The sequence below is a fragment of the Liolophura sinensis genome, chromosome 10 (genome assembly GCF_032854445.1).
Source record: "Liolophura sinensis isolate JHLJ2023 chromosome 10, CUHK_Ljap_v2, whole genome shotgun sequence".
NCBI classification, from domain to species: Eukaryota; Metazoa; Mollusca; class Polyplacophora; order Chitonida; family Chitonidae; genus Liolophura; species Liolophura sinensis.
In genome coordinates this window covers 12,571,820-12,591,607 of record NC_088304.1, presented here as the reverse complement: position 1 = coordinate 12,591,607, position 19,788 = coordinate 12,571,820, and the positions used below count along the sequence as shown (strand labels likewise).

Here is a 19,788-nt window from a genome sequence, read left to right as displayed (position 1 = left end):
GGCACGCTGGTAGCTTAATGTGATAAATGCAAAAACATATAGTGGAATATCTGTCACTGTTTGGTCCATGTCAGAGGGCAGCCATACTTAGATTTGGTTCATGACCAAGATGCCTACAGTCCACAATTAATACTTCTGGGTCAGGAACTATGAAATTAATCCCTTCCTTCTTTAGATATAAATGTATTTTCTTTTGCTCCTCTGGGCTCCTTTTTTCGTTTTTTCTACTTGTTAAGAGATACCATTTTGTAGCGGAGGCTTCAAAGTTTTATTCTAGGCATAAATCTGTGAGTTTTTTAGGAAATGCTGGCGGATGCACACTGGGCAAAAGTAGTGAAAAATCCTGTTTCAGGGGCCTATGACAGGATGTGACCCCTATCAGCTGTTTGTCAATTTTGTAAAAAAAATTTAACCAGTCAATCTCTATCAGGAATTTGACTAGAGCTGTCTCAGGGGACAAGGATTATCTTGCCCTTGTACATCATCCAGGTGTCAATATTCCTATCTTGGTCATCAGTCACAGCTGAGTACTGTTTCTCACTTGCTATTAAAATGGATTTACCTACCTCTCCCCAATAGATAATTAAAGAACAAAAATCCAGAAAACTCCTTTTTAAAATTAATCACCTGTGTTTGAAGAGTAATTGATGCCATAAGCCAGCTGCCTGAATAAAAATTCCTATATGCCACTACATGTAAATATACATAATTCTGTTTTCATTCTAAGTCAACTAATTTAAGAAATGGCTACTTTTTTTTTTCTGGCTTTCAACATGTCCTTAAATCTAACCTTAGGCGAGGAAGGACTTTGACCTGACGTTTCGTCTTCTGAGATGTTAAATGGCACAGGACTGACAGAGAAATGGGAGATAACTCTTGGTTGGTGATAACTCCATGTCATTGTGCTGTCACCGGCATCAGACTCCACCCCAAACACAATTTCCCCAGGGTTAGGGTGAAGACCCTCACCTACGGATAGGCAGAACATGCACAATAATGTACTTATTCATTTTTGACTACATGTACCACAATGTAGAATCCAAATTTAATATTACAGAATGCCAACTACTGATATCAGAAATCCTTGGAACAAACAAATTATTTATACTAGTAAATAAATAATAAACAAGACAATATGGCGCAAACAATTAAATTTATGTGAAAACAGTTTGAGAAACCTTTAACTTCTTTCACATTTTAGGGCAACAATCCAGGAGCTGTGTCGGCGTGTGGTCAGTAATGCAGTTGACACTCTTCATAACGCTAACGGTGGACACATTCTTCACTGAGTACTGTAAAGCATGATTACCAAACACCTTGTTTTGACGCTGCCATAGCGCCTTCGATTTATTGCCCTAAAATGTGAAAATCTGGAGGAAATTGATAATGAACACTTACCCTAATTGTTGAATTAAGTGCTTTAACCCATACATCTTACTGACTCTACCCGTATCAAATTGCAAACATTGGGAAGAATTTTCTGTTACTGTAGTAAAAAGGTTTCTCAAACTATTTAGTTTTTACATAAATTTATCTGTTTGCACCATACTGTCTTGTTTATTTATTTGCATGATTTTATTGTTGTCTGCGTTTATGTAGTTGACTGACACGTGAGATGAGCACTCGTGAAAACACAAATAATTCAATAAAAGGACATCGAAAGTGGTGACCTGAGTAGTGTTCCGAAGCATGTACCATTTACTTGGACATCAGAGTTGTACTCAGGAGGAAAATCCAAAGTGTAACAGAGTATCAATAACACCTAGTTTTTATACAATACACGTAATAATACACGTACAAAAAGAACTCTGACAGAAAAAGCAAACCTTCGTCTACGATGTACTGGAATGTCCCTGTCTTCAGGTCATCTTGAGTCTGACTGATGATAAAATCCTCTGATAACTTCACTTTGACAGGCACCTGAGGACGGTCATGTGACGGCAAGCTGGCAGAGGATTGGTCAGTTCCTTGACCTTCAGGCTAAGTAGAAATATACAAAGACAACGTGATCACAGAATCAAACAACATGTGAACCAAATCATAAATCTGAATTTGGGAAAGGTAATGACTAGAATCAGCCAAATTTTACATGATTTTTTACAAACTTTGGTACAAAACTTGGCCATTAGTTGGCCCCTAAAAATTCCATTTTATGTTGAAAAAATCCAACATAAAAAAAAGTCTAAATGCATGTCACTTACACATGTCAAATTAATGCAAAAAGCTAAAAATCTGAGTCCAAATGAGGGGCACTAAGCTTTTCCTAAAAGGCAAGTTCATTGATGACACTTTTATTGAAATTTGAGCAAGAAATACAGAAGTTATTATGAGTTAAAACATATGCCTTTTTTCAGAACTGTCATTTTTTTAGCAAAATTTTCATTTTTCATAAAAACGTAAACATTGCTTTAGAGGGGTTTTTTGTTGAACCAGTAGCAATATCTTTAAATTTAGCCAAATTTGTGCCCATCAAATGTGCTTTACAACGACATTTACCTGCAGAAATTCTACGATGTGTTCTTGCAGCATCTCCATACAGAGAATATGCTCCTGACCTATCTCTATGGTTACCAGTCCCATATCTGTAACCATGGTAACTTTTGGCAGCCAATCAGGGCCACTGTGGTCTCCCCATTGGACTACACAATCAGAATTCACTGTAAATGGACCAATCAGAGGTCTGGCCTTGCTTTCAAACCCAGTCTTCACAAGAATGTCTTTTGCGAACAGATTGGCAGCGATTTCTCCAATTTGATCTGAAATATATATTAAAAAAGATACTAAAATGATTTACTTATTTGAGTGGTGTTTACGAAATACCCAAAATATTTCACTTGTATGACACTGGCTAACGCTATGGCGGGGGGAAACTATGCAGAGCCTGGGGGAAACCCTCGACCATCCGCAGGTTGGTGGAAGACCTTCACACATACGCCCAGAGAGGAAGTCAGCATGAGATGGATTTAAACTCAGTGGCTGCAGTGGTAAGAGGCTTATGGGTCACTGCACCATGCTGGCGTGCTAACCTCCTCGGTCGGAGAGGCTCCCTTTCAAAATGAACAAACTGTCTAAATTCAATGGTCTCAACAGGTCAATTTTTCTTTGGTGTATACTGTACCTTTGTCATTAAGATGAAGTTCAGCATCAGCGCTGATTGAGCCCAGTGCGACGAGAACAAAGGGTGTCTGTTGGTCTGTAAGGGTCTCTGCGTATAGCACAACCTGTTCAGTCTGTAACTCTACGCTTTTCACTCTGTGGCTGAGGAAAGTCATGAGAGTGGACTCTGATGTCTCAGCATTCCCTGAATAATGCAAGCAGTAATAATGCAAACAGTAATAATAATAATAATAATATGAATGATCAACAAAGGAAAGAATGAATGAATGAAACATTTATTTAAAGGCGAACGGCATCATTTTCAATTTTCATAAAAATTGTTGTCAAGAGGCTATTCCTATTACATGTATTTCACAAAATTGTGGAAGCTTTCTTTGGGACAGTACTTCATTAGGTATTTTTAATATAAAAATTTACAATTATTACCCAATGTAATGTGGTATGTAAAATTTAAAATTTAGAATAATCTAATAATCACATCTAAATGACATACCTGACACTTTCCTTGGCATGTCAATCTTGGAGTTGTCTTTTCCTAGTTCAGAATCAATCCTCCAGGTGGCAACGCTGTCTGCCATGAATTGATTTACCTGCAGAAGTTTGGACAGACTTGCACTCAGTCTTCACTGGTCTTTCCAATTCCACAGAAATTTGAGCTGCAATAAAAAAATTCCTTTTATTATCCCTAAAGTCAGCTTCTCAGAAATGTGAGACTTGCAAAGTGCAAGTATTACAACAGCAAGGCCTGTGAACAACAAGCCCATAAAAAGCCATATTTACGAGGACAAAGTCCTATATGTATATTTAGATTGGTTTTAAAGTTTATGGATGAACCTAATGTCTACCCTAATTCCTCAACGTTTTCAACCTCCTCAGTGACCAATATTTTGAACCATTCTGAGAGAAGTATGGGGTGTAGAGAAATAATCTGGACAGTTTTATGAAACTTTCATCTTTAGTGACACAAACAAATCATTTTTGGTGTTATTTTCATAAATTTCATGCAATGCAATTGTACGTACAAATTTCACTGAAAAAAGTGCTTTAAACCGATGTACAGTAGTTTAATATTTATTCAGAAAATTTCATTTCATTTCCAGAATATTTCACTTGCAAGGCATCAACCCGGTTCATAAAACATTCCCTGAATCAAAACAGTCTGAGGTACAGAGTTGGATAAAACGCAGCCAAAATAGCTAGAGCTAAATGTAGTTACTTGTATAAAATATAAAAAAAAAAAACTGTTGAAAGGTCCAAATACACATTTCTTGCCTTTCCCGAAAGTGTGCGATAAGAATGTTTATAAATTCCATTTCTGTAGCAACCTAGTAACTCTTACAGTGCTGAGGCTGGTGGGTAATCCTGTCTTCAGGTTAGGGCTAGCCCCCACCGATGAACAAGTAACAATGTCACCTACCTGGTCCCTGTAGCAGGTCAGTGACCCTCACAGTGATGAGGCTGGCAGGTACACCTGTCCTCAGGTTAGGGCTAGCCCCTCTGATGTACAAGTAACAATGTCACCTACCTGGACCCTGTAGCAGGTCAGTGATCATTACAGTGATGAGGCTGGCAGGTACACCTGTCCTCAGGTTAGGGCTAGCCCCACCGATGAACAAGTAACAATGTCACCTACCTGGTCCCTGTAGCAGGTCAGTGACCCTTACAGTGATGAGGCTGGCAGCTACACCTGTCCCTCAGGTTAGGGCTAGTCCCTCTGATGTACAAGTAACAATGTCACCTACCTGGACCCTGTAGCAGGTCAGTGACCCTCACAGTGATGAGGCTGGCAGCTACACCTGTCCTTAGGTTAGGGCTAGCCCCACTGATGTACAAGTAACAATGTCAGCTACCTGGACCCTGTAGCAGGTCAGTGACCCTCACAGTGATGAGGCTTGCAGGTATAGCTGTTCTCAGGTTAGGGCTAGCCCCACCGATGTACAAGTACCAATGTTACCTACCTGGTCCCTGTAGCAGGTCAGTGACCCTCACAGTGATGAGGCTGGCAGCTACACCTGTCCTCAGGTTAGGGCTAGCCCCACTGATGTACAAGTAACAATGTCACCTACCTGGACCCTGTAGCAGGTCAGTGACCCTCACAGTGATGAGGCTGGCAGCTACACCTGTCCTCAGGTTAGGGCTAGCCCCACTGATGTACAAGTAACAATGTCACCTACCTGGACCCTGTAGCAGGTCAGTGACCCTCACAGTGATGAGGCTGGCAGCTACACCTGTCCTCAGGTTAGGGCTAGCCCCACTAATGTACAAGAAACAATGTTACCTACCTGGTCCCTGTAGCAGGTCAGTGACCCTCACAGTGATGAGGCTGGCAGCTACACCTGTCTGCAGGTTAGGGTTAGCCCCAATGATGTACAAGCAACAATGTCACCTACCTGGTCCCTGTAGCAGGTCAGTGACCCTCACAGTGATGAAGCTGGCAGCTACACCTGTCCTTAGGTTAGGGCTAGCCCCACTGATGTACAAGTAACAATGTCACCTACCTGGACCCTGTAGCAGGTCAGTGACCCTCACAGTGATGAGGCTTGCAGGTATAGCTGTTCTCAGGTTAGGGCTAGTCCCTCTGATGTACAAGTAACAATGTCACCTACCTGGACCCTGTAGCAGGTCAGTGACCCTCACAGTGATGAGGCTGGCAGGTATAGCTGTTCTCAGGTTAGGGCTAGCCCCACCGATGTACAAGTACCAATGTTACCTACCTGGTCCCTGTAGCAGGTCAGTGACCCTCACAGTGATGAGGCTGGCAGCTACACCTGTCCTCAGGTTAGGGCTAGCCCCACTGATGTACAAGTAACAATGTCACCTACCTGGACCCTGTAGCAGGTCAGTGACCCTCACAGTGATGAGGCTTGCAGGTATAGCTGTTCTCAGGTTAGGGCTAGCCCCACCGATGTACAAGTACCAATGTTACCTACCTGGTCCCTGTAGCAGGTCAGTGACCCTCACAGTGATGAGGCTGGCAGCTACACCTGTCCTCAGGTTAGGGCTAGCCCCACTGATGTACAAGTAACAATGTCACCTACCTGGACCCTGTAGCAGGTCAGTGACCCTCACAGTGATGAGGCTGGCAGCTACACCTGTCCTCAGGTTAGGGCTAGCCCCACTGATGTACAAGTAACAATGTCACCTACCTGGACCCTGTAGCAGGTCAGTGACCCTCACAGTGATGAGGCTGGCAGCTACACCTGTCCTCAGGTTAGGGCTAGCCCCACTAATGTACAAGAAACAATGTTACCTACCTGGTCCCTGTAGCAGGTCAGTGACCCTCACAGTGATGAGGCTGGCAGCTACACCTGTCTGCAGGTTAGGGTTAGCCCCAATGATGTACAAGCAACAATGTCACCTACCTGGTCCCTGTAGCAGGTCAGTGACCCTCACAGTGATGAAGCTGGCAGCTACACCTGTCCTTAGGTTAGGGCTAGCCCCACTGATGTACAAGTAACAATGTCACCTACCTGGACCCTGTAGCAGGTCAGTGACCCTCACAGTGATGTGGCTTGCAGGTATAGCTGTTCTCAGGTTAGGGCTAGTCCCTCTGATGTACAAGTAACAATGTCACCTACCTGGACCCTGTAGCAGGTCAGTGACCCTCACAGTGATGAGGCTGGCAGGTATAGCTGTTCTCAGGTTAGGGCTAGCCCCACCGATGTACAAGTACCAATGTTACCTACCTGGTCCCTGTAGCAGGTCAGTGACCCTCACAGTGATGAGGCTGGCAGCTACACCTGTCCTCAGGTTAGGGCTAGCCCCACTGATGTACAAGTAACAATGTCACCTACCTGGACCCTGTAGCAGGTCAGTGACCCTCACAGTGATGAGGCTGGCAGCTACACCTGTCCTCAGGTTAGGGCTAGCCCCACTAATGTACAAGTAACAATGTTACCTACCTGGTCCCTGTAGCAGGTCAGTGACCCTCACAGTGATGAGGCTGGCAGCTACACCTGTCTGCAGGTTAGGGTTAGCCCCAATGATGTACAAGCAACAATGTCACCTACCTGGTCCCTGTAGCAGGTCAGTGACCCTCACAGTGATGAGGCTGGCAGCTACACCTGTCCTTAGGTTAGGGCTAGCCCCACTGATGTACAAGTAACAATGTCACCTACCTGGACCCTGTAGCAGGTCAGTGACCCTCACAGTGATGAGACTTGCAGGTATAGCTGTTCTCAGGTTAGGGCTAGCCCCACTGATGTACAAGTAACAATGTTACCTACCTGGTCCCTGTAGCAGGTCAGTGACCCTCACAGTGATGAGGCTGGCAGGTACACCTGTCCGCAGGTTAGGGCTAGCCCCGCTGATGTACAAGCAACAATGTCACCTACCTGGTCCCTGTAGCAGGTCAGTGACCCTCACAGTGATGAGGCTGTCAGGTACACCTGTCCTCAGGTTAGGGCTAGCCCCACTGATGTACAAGCAACAATGTCACCTACCTGGTCCCTGTAGCAGGTCAGTGACCCTCACAGTGATGAGGCTGGCAGGTACACCTGTCCGCAGGTTAGGGCTAGCCCCGCTGATGTACAAGCAACAATGTCACCTACCTGGTCCCTGTAGCAGGTCAGTGACCCTCACAGTGATGAGGCTGTCAGGTACACCTGTCCCTCAGGTTAGGGCTAGCCCCACTGATGTACAAGCAACAATGTCACCTACCTGGTCCCTGTAGCAGGTCAGTGATCATCACAGTGATGAGGCTGGCAGGTACACCTGTCCGCAGGTTAGGGTTAGCCCCCACTGATGTACAAGTAACAATGTCACCTACCTGGACCCTGTAGCAGGTCAGTGACCCTCACAGTGATGAGGCTGGCAGCTACACCTGTCCTCAAGTTAGGGCTAGCCCCACTGATGTACAAGTAACAATGTTACCTACCTGGTCCCTGTAGCAGGTCAGTGACCCTCACAGTGATGAGGCTGGCAGGTACACCTGTCCTCAAGTTAGGGCTAGCCCCACTGATGTACAAGTAACAATGTCACCTACCTGGTCCCTGTAGCAGGTCAGTGACCCTCACAGTGATGAGGCTGGCAGGTACACCTGTCTTCATGTTAGGTGATCCAGACCTAGTCTCCAGCCAGTGGGTGGCATAATCAGAACAGTCAGGTAAAAATTTGTGGTCATCAACTGTCAGAAAACAAAACAGGCAAATGTTTTATTACATTTAAAACATGGAGTACTGATCAGATAAAATGTCATCAGAATAATGCAAAGCACTGATAGGGGCCTCCGTGAGTGGGAAGGTCCGACAGCAACCTGCCGATGGTTGTGGGTTTCCCCCGGGCTCTGCCCGGTTTCCTCCTACCATAATGCTGGCCCCCATCGTATAAGTGAAACATTCTTGAGTATGGCGTATAACATCAATCAAATAAATATATAAATAAATCAAAGCACTGATATTCAAAAGAAAACTTGAAAGGTCGCATATTTGACATTTATATGTTAAAACACATTTTTTTCTTCTGTGCTTTTGTGCTGTGTTTTTTGTTTTGGTGAATCAACAAGAAAAAAAAAGTACCAAGGGTTATATGGACTATAAAACAAAATAAAAAATGTAAATGTATTTATATTTTATTTAGTTTTTTATTTGACTTGTTTAACACTGTACTCAAATGTATTTCACTCATATGTCAGCATTATGGTGAGAGGAAACCGGGCAGAGCCCAGGGGAAACCCTTGACCATCTGCAAGTTGCTGACAGACCATATAAATGTACTTATGCAAGTTATGAATGCCGTGGTTTATAGAAAATGACTCTCGACTTCCATCTGCTGGGAAAAGTTTTAAACGTACAAGAATCACTGCCTGTGTCCAGACGATGTGACCCACTGATGAATTATAGGACACTTTGGTTTCGGGGTATACCAGTACCTTTAATGATGTGATCCACTGCTGCTCCTTTCAGCATGACATCATAACAGGACAGCTCCACCTTCTGGGTGTCCGGTTGAAGGGAGATAACTGCATGCGGCTGTGAGAAATAACTGTATAGAAATGGTACAATGACAATCCCTGTCTCCTCATCACGTGAGCTGTGGCTGTCCGACGTTGCATGAATATTCATAAAGCGCAGGTGAGTAGCTGGGTCATAGTTCCCTTCAAACTCGTCGCTGGATTCGTCTGCTAAATAACCACAGCTCGACCACGCCTGGATGTATGAGCTTTTCTTGCCGCTGTACACTCCAGTTTTCTTGTCTCGATCAGCCCTCTTCGATTTGGAATGAGCCAGTTTTGACTTTTTCTTACCCACAGACAATTTCACTCCGTCCGTTTGTGTCTTGTGGCTGTACAACATGCATGTGATTCGACCGGCTGTCAGCAAAACATCAAGCGGAGTTATCTCCTTGGGCCCTGACCTTTAGTAAAGGCAACCACTTCTGGCTGGTGACCAATGGCAATGGGAAGGGCCTTGGCGCGGGATTCTATTTGAGCATGTGTGTTGGCTGTTGATGCGTCACTTTCAACGCCACTATCGATCAAATGGTGCTCTCCCCTGGATTGCGATGCATTAGCAGTCAGCATGGCCACACCACTGTCTTCAGCATTTTCATTAGGTGCTGTAATGTTTGCCACCATTTTGTGGAGGAGGTTGATTTGGCTGGTACTTAGGTAGAAGTCTAAGTCACTTATGATATTGATTTCCACAGCATGGCCACACACCACTATAGGCTGAAAGGAAACCCAGGTTACAAAACAATTATTTATTAACAAATTATTAAAAACCAAATTTACGTGTTTAGGTATCATCCTTGTTTCACTCTTAACTCACATTTTCAAATATGAAGGTAAATGTAGCACTGCAACCTGCACAGGCTGTCTAAAAGTAACTTTCATTTCTTTTTCAAATTTTAATCAGCCAAAAGCTGAGGACAGCCAATATTCATGACTGAGGATAGTCGGCATACAAACTTGCTTTATCACGTTCACATCGTTGCGTTATCACGTTTAAAAGCCTGTTTAAAATACAAAAGTTGACTAAAGCAAAGTTTGACTTATTAGCCCTGGCAACCATCACAAATACAACTCCAATCAAAAAGGTCAGACATGTTAACATGTCATAAAATCCACAAGTTTTTTGGCAAATATTACGTTCCCATGAGCTTATAAATAAAATATGAACTATGACCCTTGATTTTGATTGGTTCTTGCATGATTCCGTATTCAACAATTTATCATTTGTGAATTATGGATGGCCAAAAGCGAATTAAACCACCAACCCTGGGCAGGCTATACTAGTGAACTAGTGAACTTGTCTTCCACGCATGACATGTCATGCGTGAAAGACAAGTGGTCTTCAGCAAAACTTTGTGTAAGATTACATGAAAAAGCATTGTCGATCACTTATTGCCGCATCGAAGGGGCGCCGAGGACAGGGGAATCTTGACAGCCCTAGCTGAGAATGACATTAGACTCGCTTATCGTGTGATAGACAAGTACATGTACCTTAAAAACTAGGACATGATTAGTTCTTTCTACTTTTGACCCTTGAGAAAATGCTAAAATTTAAATATTTATTTATTTGATTGGTGTTTTACGTCGTACTTAAGAATATTTCACTTATACCACGGCAGCCAGCATTATTGTGGGATGAAACCAGACAGTACCTGAGGGAAGCCTGCGAAAATTTGCAGGTTGGAAAATACTAAAAGCGTTTCTGCACACTTTAATAGTATTAACGATGAACCACAACATGTAAAATCAAGTCTACATCAAAATGACCATATGATACTGCACCTCCTGGTTGACAGTTTTCTTCTGTACACCTGATGGAGGTGTGTAGACAATGGCTGGAGCAAGCACCACTTTGAAGTCAAACCGGGAAGCAAGGGGAATAACTCTGATGTCCTTTTCCTTCCTAAAAAATATATTTATTTATGTGATTAGTGTTTTATACCATCTTCAAGAATATTTCACTTATACGACGGCCACCAGCCCTATGGTGGGAGGAAACCGGGCAGAGCCCAGAGGAAACCCACAACCATCCGCAGGCTGCTGACCAACCTTACAGTATGTGCTAAAGTACTTGTATAAATCTGATCTTCTGATACCAATGTGCTCTTTATTTGAACTAACAATGGCTTTTGTTCTCCTGACCTAATAATGACTTTTCTTTTCCTGGCCTAATAATGCCTTTTGTTCTCCCGACCTAATAATGACTTTCTTTTCCTGACCTAATAAAGCCTTGTGTTCTCCTGGCTTAATAATGACTTTTCTTTTCCTGACCTAATAAAGCCTCGTCATTCCTCATTTAATAATGCTTTTGTATTTCCTAGCCATGTAATCCCTGTTCTTTTCCTGGAAATTTGTTCCCTCCTTCCATGAAGTGATTGTGGACTCCAAAATGTCAAGATATAAAAGAAAATTATCATTTTCTGATCTTTTTATTCCACACTTACTGCACAGGTATCATCAAGTTATTCCACTCCACGGCAGGGATCTGTACCGAAGGGTTGTGGGCCACAGCACTACCCTCAGGACGGGAGACCCTTCGTGTAAAGTTTTCCCACACACCTGGTAATACACAAGTTACACATCTGTATTTTGATTCACTTAAAAGTCAGCACAAAATAATTTATGATGTAACCTTCATAATTTGGCACTGCCCACATCAGCGGAATCTTTGTGAAGAGTCAATTTATGTTGTTGCCTTCATAATTTGGCATTCCCCAAATTCGCGGAATCTTTGTGAAGAGTCATGTCATGCATTATTATTTTTTTTTTTTGATTTCACATTTGATTTGCAAAATACTGTACATATGATTGGCTAGATCCGAACTTCTTACATCTTGTATCTACATGAAAAGACGAACGTGTGACTTACCTGAGCAGAAGGTGAGAGCCTTAATGTCTAGCTGATATTGCCTGTCTTCCAGCTGTGAGCCTGGATGCTGAGTAACCCCAGCATGAAGTGCCCGTCGATACAGCTCTTTCTCCATCACACACCTGGACAAAGGATTCTCCGCTTGTGGGTTAAGTGACAAGGACGAAAACTGAAGCAGAAACATGTCATGGTTCTGAGTTGATGTTTTCTTCCGTATTGAATCATCTATTGAGTCATTGGGGTTATGAGTCACGTCTACGACAGGCACGAAAACCCTCATGCCGGAAATGTTCACATACATCAGTGGAATGGACGCAGAGGACAAAGGCATTTTGGATGAGCTTTGAGAGTTCTTTAGAGAGCTGGCAGAGTTGCTTCCCCTGAGGCTTGATAATGGGTTTGGGCCAAGCTGGAGCTGTGGCTTCACCGAGGGCCTGGAGAACTTCACCCCGCTGAGACCGTCTCGCGGCAAACTGTAGCTGAAGACGTTGACGATAAGTCCAACAACTGGTTTGAAGAGGAAAGTATCACACGGCTCTAAAGTGAAGCACACTTCCGAGATGTACTTCCTGTAGTTATTTGCCAGTAAATCTTGCATGTGTGAGTTTGTGTCCTCGTGGAGCCCTGCAAGCTCCACATTCAGTTTCCGCATCCGTCGCTTCACATTCTTGCACAGGGCTCTGGTGAAGGTGAATGACAAGAGCCCATGATTTTTGTCCCGACCAACCACATCACTGACAGTGTACAACGACCCCATCGGTGACGGAAGGCTGTCATTGGTCCATAGTTTATTTGATACAACCTGGATGTTGCGAGGCAAGCTGCTCGGCCCAGACACAAGGAGACCTTCATTTCCTCCAAGAACCCACGAGTTCTCCCCAAGTCTGTAAACAACAGCTTACTGATAGATCAATGAATTTCATTAATGTATTATTCAAGATTTATTCCATGTATGGTAAATGACATAAAACATCGCACCCAAAAAAGGTGGGTTTTAAGAAGCAAATAAATGTCATTAAATATTATTTTGTTGTTGACACATTTTTTTATCTCAGTACATATCAACAGAACTATTAAAATTCAGGCTAAAAAATGCATCTTTGTTATTGATGAAATTTTATGTAATTTGTTTGTAATGATGATAATACTGAACATTTTAGTTCCATCTTTAGTATAAGTCCATGCCATATTTTTCAGCTTTGTTATTCTTACAAAAGTACATAAACATAATATGTGTATGAACTAATATTTGTGATATTTCAAAACATCGATGCAAAGACGGGCTAATGTATGAACTTAGGAGTTCTGTACAATTATGTTAACAATAATAAAACTAATTTTGACAAAGCTAGCTAATACACCTTTTTTGTTACATTGTATTTTTTTCTTTTTTGACAGCCTCTAATACACAACCTATTCTTTTGCAGTCAAATACTGAAAAATTGCCCTGGTAGAGTAACAAAAATAGAAAGTTCCCCTCCTGCCACACCTCTCAGATCAATTCATGTGATTTAGAAATATTATAAATTCTCTTTACAAGAAGTCCAGAAACAGCAGATATTTTTGTCAGCTCACGTTTTGACATAGTGACGGATTCCTGCCATTCCGACCTTGGCCTTGACCTTGCCATATACTTCCTGCAGGTCAATGGACATGATCAGCTCTTCTAGCTGAACAGCCACACACCTCTCTGGGAAAAGTGAAAAGATAAGTAACAAATTACAAAGATTTCAATGCTTGCCCCATGTAAAGGTGAAAGAAGGTGTTCAGTTTTATTATAGGCATAGTTGCATTTTCAATAGCCTAAATTCCCAATAAATGCTTTCCTGGGAATAAAGCGGCTTTATCAGGCAGACAATTGAAAAATCAAGATCCTTAAGTGGTAAAAAAAAAAAGATGTCAATTACCATTACAAACAAAAAAAAAGAAGAAATTGACGTGTCACATACATGGAATTGTGACTTCATCTGAAGTCGGGAGAATCCAAACAATGTTTTGTTTTGGGTAATTGCTTGAACGTGAAATCTTAGCAACATTTATACATTTATCAAGACTTCATTAACATGATCAATCTCTCTGTGTGTCCTTGCCAAAGCTCTAAACAGCATAACCTCAACAAAAAGTCTTCAACTAGGATTCACTCAAACTTGTTGTGAGCACAAAACATTTTACTAGATTTTCCATTCAGGTAAAAACTCGTTGAATACATAGATAAACCCCAATATTTAAACATGTATAAATGTATTCGACAAGTACCAAACAAAATGGTAATATTGCACAAGTTTATTTTAACGCCTTTCCCTACCCAGTTTATTCCTCTTTTCTTCTCCATACAACAAAAGCTCAAACTTCGGCAGGGTCCACTGCAACCAGAAAGACAGCCTCACACCTGACGACTGCACCTCCTCGATCTCCAGCTCCCGGTTAGGAGTTGTCTCCCTTGACAAGTCTTCCGACGTTTCTGTGGTAACACCCTCAGCACCACTTGTGGAAGGCTCCACTGGTGGTGCGTGATGTGGGGTGGAAGGAGGTGGGTCAGTCCTGACCTCCACCCCCTCTGGAGAAGGTTTTTTGCCCTCTGTGGACAGAGACGTCCCCCAAAAGCCACTGAGTTCCTTCCCCACGCTGGTAATTTGGGTCAACAGTAAGGCTGTTGTCTGAACCTACAACAACAGTTTTTCTCTGCTAAAATCTGCAAATATCAAACAATGCTAAAGATCTTCTGATTTTGTCACACTCCTACGAAGCCTTCTTGATGCGCTCACCTCCCCCTCCCCCCCCCCCCCCCACAACTTCCAACTTCCATTGCTACATGTATTCCCTACAAAAAGCCACACGGTACGATTAGTTGTTTTCACTCGTCCAGTGAATACAGGTCTTATATTTTACAACCCACATTCACACAATGCGATTTCTCAAAAGCTATAAATCACATAAAATTTTCATCTGACGCATCAATACATAAAGTCAAACTAAGCAAGACTTGAAATATTTTAGATTTCATCTTTGTATGTTTTATATTTTATGTTTAAATGTTTGAGCTTTAGTGCTGCTGAGAAAAATTTATTTCGAAACATTATCAAAACTCGATAATTTGAATGTGATGTATAAGTATCCCATCAACAAAAAAAAAAAAAATGAAAAAAGTTTTCATAATCGCTAGCCATTTTGGGAAAAAAGTCCGGAAAACTGTCCAAAACAAAACAAAACAAAAATCACATTTTCAATAATAATAATTTTATCAAAGACGGACAAAATGTCCCGAAGCTCAGACTTGATTTGTAATTTGGGAAGGTGAAGCTATTAATCAATTTTTACCTTAACGTAATGCACAGTTTTAAGCAAAAGCAAGTCTGGAAAATTGTTCAAGAGTGAAAAAACGGTCTCATAATTTTGTTGGAAATGGAGTGAGTGAGTGCTTGGGGTTTAACGTCGTACTCAACAATTTTTCAGTCATATGACGACGAAGGAATCATTAGGGTGCATGCACGTGTAATGTGCCTCCTTGTTGCAGGACGGATTTCCACCGCTCTTTTATTTAGTGCTGCATCACTGAGACGACTTACCGAAGGCAAGTAAGCCGCCCCGCCCGAGCCATTATACTGATACGGGTCAACCAGTCGTTGCACTATCCCCTTCATGCTGAACTTCCTCTTTTAAAGTCTTAGGTGTGACTCGATCAAGGATTGATCCTGGATCTACCGGTCCCGAAGCGGACCCTCTACCAACTGTGGTTGGAAATGGACAAGACAACCCAAATTTCAAACTTGATCTGTAATTTGTCATAATGAAGGCACATACTAAAATTTACTACATTATAATTAGGGATTATGAAAAAAAAGAGGTGGAAAACTGATTCGGAATCAGATGTATGTTACCATTAAGAGAGTAATACATGATACAGCCTTTAATATGGTCAGCCTTTTATTTAACTAATTTGGACTAATGTTTTTTCAGATTTTAAGAAACCTTTAATAAAAACCTTCTTTCATGCCAAATCACAATGAGTGAGAGAGGGAGTGAGTGTTTGGGATTTAACATCGTACTTGACAATTTTTCAGTCATCTGCCGATGAAGGAGTCCCCCAGAGTGCATGTATGTGTAATGTACCTCCTTGGTGTAGGACAGATTTCCAACGCTCTTTTATCTAGTGCTGCTTCACTCAGAAAACTCACCAAAGGTAAGTAAGCCACCCTACCAAAGCCATTATACTAATACGGGTCAACCAATTGGTGAACTTCCCCTTAATGTTAAATGCCAAGTGAGGTAGCTACAACTTCCTCTATTAAGCTCTAAGGTATTACCCGACCAAGGATTAACGCTGGATCTACAGCACCCGAAGCAGACACTCCATCAACTGAGCCACTGGGCAGGTCCAAATTATAATGTACAGTATCAATATTACTGTTAAAATAAATCTTTTAAATGAAAGTTTAAAGTTTTAAATGAAGAATATAAGGAACTTTCCAATTTAATTTAAATTTATCATGCAATATTCCCCATAATTTGGGCATTTATAGGTTATGACAGGCATTTGGGCACCTCTAAAGGGTATCAAAGTAAGTGTCCTTACATTTGGCCCTGAAGATTGTTTAAAAGCTGACGCCTTGGTGAATGGAGGTTGACTGTACATACCTGTTGAGCTGAGAGGCAGAGTTTAATCCCTGTCATGTCCAGGTGTATACATGCCCCCAGGGCAGAGATACTGTCAGAGGTTGGGGGGCTGTATTTGCTGCTCACGGCCACAGTACAAGAGAAGTCTGTCGGCTTCAGGATGGGGTAGGCTCTCCGCATCTTATGAAGGGTGTACATAGCAGCATCAGCAACTTGGACTGACCATGGCAACTTCTCACCTGTTCAGGTAATACGAGTCATGTGTAGGCATTGAGATGTCAGTGACATGGAGAACAGTGCTATTGATTTTGGACATATCACAGTTACCCAATGGCAATCTGTGCAGAAATAGATACACTGTAATTCTTGAACCTTTTCACATGTTTGCAAGGTGCTCATTCAGACATACCCTGAAGGCACTATCCTGTGTAGACTGATAATTGGCCAATGCAGTCAATGCAGTTTTGTTTCCAAAATCAAATTCTAAATGTGCATAAATTGCAATGAAGGTTGCTCTTTCATATGCGACAAGTTTGCGGAATTAGGGTAGATGAATAATCTAACCTTCCTACAGAAGGGGCACATGGATCTGTTTCTAATAAATCAGGGAAGACATGTGATTTTCACCAGATCAGGTGATAATTTCACCAAATCTGCCCTTAAAGCATTATGGGGCCCATGATGACTTTAATGTGATTAATTAGGCCTTGAAAATCGGGAGTTTGTTTCACAAAGTGCTTATATCTTTTATACATACAAATACATGCTGCTACAGATATACTACCTCCAGTACTATATGCACACGTAGTTGTCAAGGTAAGTACACCTTTGCACTTTAAATTGTGTATCTGACTGGAATCTAGCACTGTACTGAAGAATATTTCACTTATACAACTGCTGCCAGCATTACAGTCATGATGGTCAGAGGAAACCAGACAGAGCACAGGGGAAAATCCACAACCATTTACAGGTTGCTGACAGACTGTCCATAAGATACAACCAGAAAAAAAGCTAGCATAAGCTGGACTTGAACTCAAAGTAACTGCATTGGTGAGAGGTTCCTGGGTCATTGCACTGCACTAGCAGTCTAACCACTATGCCATGAAGGCCACCAATCAAGAAGAAAATAAAAGTATTTATAAACACTAAAAAAAAAAATGTAAGCGCTGATCAAGCTGGTTTTTTAACTTGACAAAATCAATCTGCGCACAAAATTTATCAAAACTGGATAATATTTGAGGCTTTTATTGCACAGAAACCAATGACCAATCAGAATCAAGTATATGTAAATCAACAAAATGAAACTGCACCAAATCATCTACGATTATTTATAAAATTTTATATGCAATTTGATTTTGCATTAAAAATGTGACATGTCCTATTTGCTTTGTGTCAATGTCTGTGTTAAAAAATCGCATCGAGTTCATGGCAAAAAAAATAATTATGAAATTCTCGTTATGAAATTATGAGTAATAAAATACCAATCGAATTAAAAAACACAGCATTTAATAGCAGGGTTCAATACATAGCCTCACCTCTAAGCGTCCCCTCCAGCACCGGGATAGGGATTTCCTGAAGCACGGACAGGGGCTTAAACCCACAGCTGTGAAGCCTGAGGGACGGGAGAGACAAGACAAGGGTGTCGGGTAGGGTGCCACTACGATACACACCAAGCAGATTCTCAGCGATGTCCATCCCAGCATCCCCTATGATCACCGTAGACTTGGGCATGAACAGGCAGAAAGATGACACCTCCACCTATAGGGCAATCAAGTATTAGTGATAAATACAGCAACGACAAATAATTTTATTAATTTTATTTAGTTTTATATTTTAATTTTATTTAGTTTTATATTAAGGTTATTGATGAATACTGCACGGGGCGTACAATGTAAAAAACCTATTTTTAAAGGCAGGGTAAGGTAAGAAAATATCACTCCTGGTGCTGGAACATGCATTCTCCGGTATTCTACCTTCTAAAATGCAAACTACACGTGCCTTTCTAAGATCACTAGAACTCTAGGAATCAGACAAAATGAGTAACTTAGTAAGGGACAAAATCGTTAGGTCAGATACAGTCAGAGTGGCTTCCCTTTGCAGGACAATTTGTTCACTATATTAATGCAAATGATAATAAGCAGAGAACATTCTTGGGGGGACGGAGAATGAAGCGGGGGGGGGGGGGGATTAGGAAAAAAGCAAAAATGGAAAACATGTTTTTACTCTTTCCTCACCTGAATCTGTAGAATTCTGACCAAAGGAAAGATGTCTGCACATTTTCTGCCCCAAAGATCCTCACTCTCTTCACTGCTGGTATATCCCTGTTGATCACTGGCTGAGCCTGTGTGTCTGTGGACTTGGCCTGGTGTGGACAGTGCAGGGGTAGGTTGGGAGGGGGTTGGTTGTGTTAAACCCTGGGTGGGAGTCTGGGTGTTAGTGGGAGTAGGGCAGGAGTCGGATTGATCCTTCACTGAGCTCTCTGAATGCACCGACACTGGAGAAAATGAAACAAATTATACCTCTTGAGTAGCATGCTAGAGTAGCACAGTGACCCCAGGGGCCTCTCGTCAATGCTGTCCCTGAGGGTTCAAGTCCAGCTCAAGCTAGAATCCTCCTTGCTCCCATGTGCGAAGGTCTCTCAGCAACCTACAGACAGTCGTGGGTTTCCCCTGCGCTCTGCTTGATTTTGTCACACCATAATGCTGGACACCGTCATATAAGTGAAATATTCTTGAGCAAGGTGTACAACATTTTGCACAGAAATAAAAAAAATATATATCATGACTGTTCCAAAGATTCAGTGCCTACTTCTACAACTATTCGTAGTTCGCATTTCCAGATTAAACTAAAATGTTCATCACATGACAATATGTCAATGACAACATATTATATGCAATACACTGTACTCACATGTGTACGTATTTGATCAGACCTTTTAGGGCTTCACTGATGGCCCTCAAAATAGCTCCTCAGCTTTCATAATTTTCAAGGTAAATCACTTTGAAAAGAACAACACCTTTTGCCATCATGTATCAATCTTGGAATACCTTATTAAGGTAGAAAGTAATTCTGTTACAGTGATATAGAAATGAACTATTAAGACTAAGATGTTTATTTACGCTATATTTGTGTGATTAATGTTTTATGCAGTACTCAAGAATATTTCACTTCTGCGACAGTGGCCAGCACCATGGTGAGAGGAAACAAGGCAAAGCTCACGACCATCTGTAGGTTGCAG

General features: G+C 41.9%; 1 protein-coding gene across 1 annotated transcript in view; it reads right to left on the bottom strand.

The window, feature by feature from the left end:
• LOC135476897 (intermembrane lipid transfer protein VPS13B-like) overlaps positions 1-19,788 on the bottom strand; it is a 69,807-nt gene that overhangs the window by 36,757 nt on the left and 13,262 nt on the right. The window contains 25 exon segments of the mRNA XM_064757041.1: positions 791-969; positions 1,827-1,980; positions 2,497-2,756; positions 3,119-3,301; positions 3,611-3,688; positions 4,535-4,614; positions 4,860-4,866; positions 5,292-5,371; positions 5,616-5,622; positions 5,832-5,911; positions 6,264-6,270; positions 6,804-6,883; positions 7,236-7,242; positions 7,777-7,857; positions 8,102-8,242; positions 8,987-9,456; positions 9,459-9,784; positions 10,850-10,970; positions 11,512-11,626; positions 11,937-12,820; positions 13,512-13,626; positions 14,242-14,599; positions 16,572-16,789; positions 18,086-18,308; positions 18,785-19,044. Coding sequence (XP_064613111.1) covers positions 791-969; positions 1,827-1,980; positions 2,497-2,756; positions 3,119-3,301; positions 3,611-3,688; positions 4,535-4,614; positions 4,860-4,866; positions 5,292-5,371; positions 5,616-5,622; positions 5,832-5,911; positions 6,264-6,270; positions 6,804-6,883; positions 7,236-7,242; positions 7,777-7,857; positions 8,102-8,242; positions 8,987-9,456; positions 9,459-9,784; positions 10,850-10,970; positions 11,512-11,626; positions 11,937-12,820; positions 13,512-13,626; positions 14,242-14,599; positions 16,572-16,789; positions 18,086-18,308; positions 18,785-19,044 — 4,514 coding nt within the window.